This window comes from Perca flavescens, chromosome 22 (genome assembly GCF_004354835.1).
Source record: "Perca flavescens isolate YP-PL-M2 chromosome 22, PFLA_1.0, whole genome shotgun sequence".
NCBI lineage: Eukaryota > Metazoa > Chordata > Actinopteri > Perciformes > Percidae > Perca > Perca flavescens.
The window spans coordinates 5,026,150-5,027,338 of record NC_041352.1 but is presented as its reverse complement, the minus strand read 5'-3'; the positions used below and the strand labels follow the sequence as shown (position 1 = coordinate 5,027,338).

At 38.2% G+C, this 1,189-nt stretch overlaps 1 protein-coding gene across 1 annotated transcript; it reads right to left on the bottom strand.

Moving 5' to 3' along the window:
• Positions 1 to 384: 384 nt before the first annotated feature.
• Positions 385 to 907, bottom strand: LOC114548859 (G2/M phase-specific E3 ubiquitin-protein ligase). The gene is made up of 2 exons (XM_028568847.1): positions 692 to 907; positions 385 to 548 (listed from the first exon to the last, which is right to left on the bottom strand). Exons 1-2 carry the CDS (start codon positions 891 to 893, stop codon positions 385 to 387), a joined length of 366 nt encoding a protein of 121 aa, XP_028424648.1. The 5' UTR covers positions 894 to 907.
• Between the last annotated feature and the right edge of the window lie 282 nt (positions 908 to 1,189).

The window sequence follows — 1,189 nt, the reverse complement described above, 5'->3', positions numbered from 1 at the left end:
AACTGATAATTGGGACATGACAATGACGGTAACCATGGCATTCGATTATTTTTGAGCCTAGTGAACTCTATCAGTGAGCAACTTCATTAGTGTCAAGGCAATTAATAAAGGTTAATAAAAGGCCAGTGAAAAGTTTCCTTTTTAGTCAAATGATTATTCCATTTTCAATTGTTTAAACAAGACATTAATAATGTATTAGGAAATGGTGAGTTATTGACAACGATGCCTCTTCAATTTAGTCAAGTTCAACAGGCAACAGATTTTAATAATGTATATTAAGGAGTTCTTGGAAGTCATTCCTGACCAAATCCCTGAGTGTTTTTTAATGCAAAATCTATAGTTTCCTTAAAATCCTCGAATTTTTTTCAGGACTGTCAACCGCAGTCAGTTAATGCATGTGTTTGTGTTGGGTAAATGACGGCCTTGTCTGAGGGGCAGCTCATGGAGAAAAACCACTGAAGGTAGTGGGGAGAAGCCCAGGGGTGGAATATCGTTTGCTCCCGTCGCAAAGGCCAGGATACCCCCAAGTTGCAAGGGTCCCTCTTGCTCTGAAAAAAAGAAATACACCAAAGAACACCAAAAAAGAAATTAAACCTAGCATGTAGAAAACTTTTAAAAAGGAGGGAAAGACAAAGACAGACAGAAGGGCATATGAAAAGATTTTTATTCCATAACTAGCAATAATACTTACCCTCAACATCCAGCAGGTAGTCCCTCCAAAATGCAACCACACATTCCTCTGCCCTTCTTTTGTTCCTGCCCACTGCTGACAGTCGAATTTCAAAGAGCTGTTCTAGTACATCAGCTGTGAGTGGGGATGGCTCGTGACAAAACAGTGGTCTGAAAGCATCTGGGTGCATTCTTATTGCATCAAGAACACCAAGGGTCTTCATCCCCTCCCTGAACCTGTAAAAATGTATCATGAGAAGATACAAATATCATTTTTCAAATTGGATAAATTATCACACAGCACATGAAAGGGATGACTTATAAGACAGTTCAGTGTTTTTTATCATGCAAAAAGGCCTCGTCTTTGACAACTATCTAAAACGTGATGTTCTTTAAGTTATTTTATATGATACATGCAAACCTTTATTCGGAGTGTTTGGTTGTACACTGGCTTTTAAAAATATGTTAAAATCTTTCATTATTCTTAACCCTTGTAAGGTGTTCAGGTCTGTGGAAACCG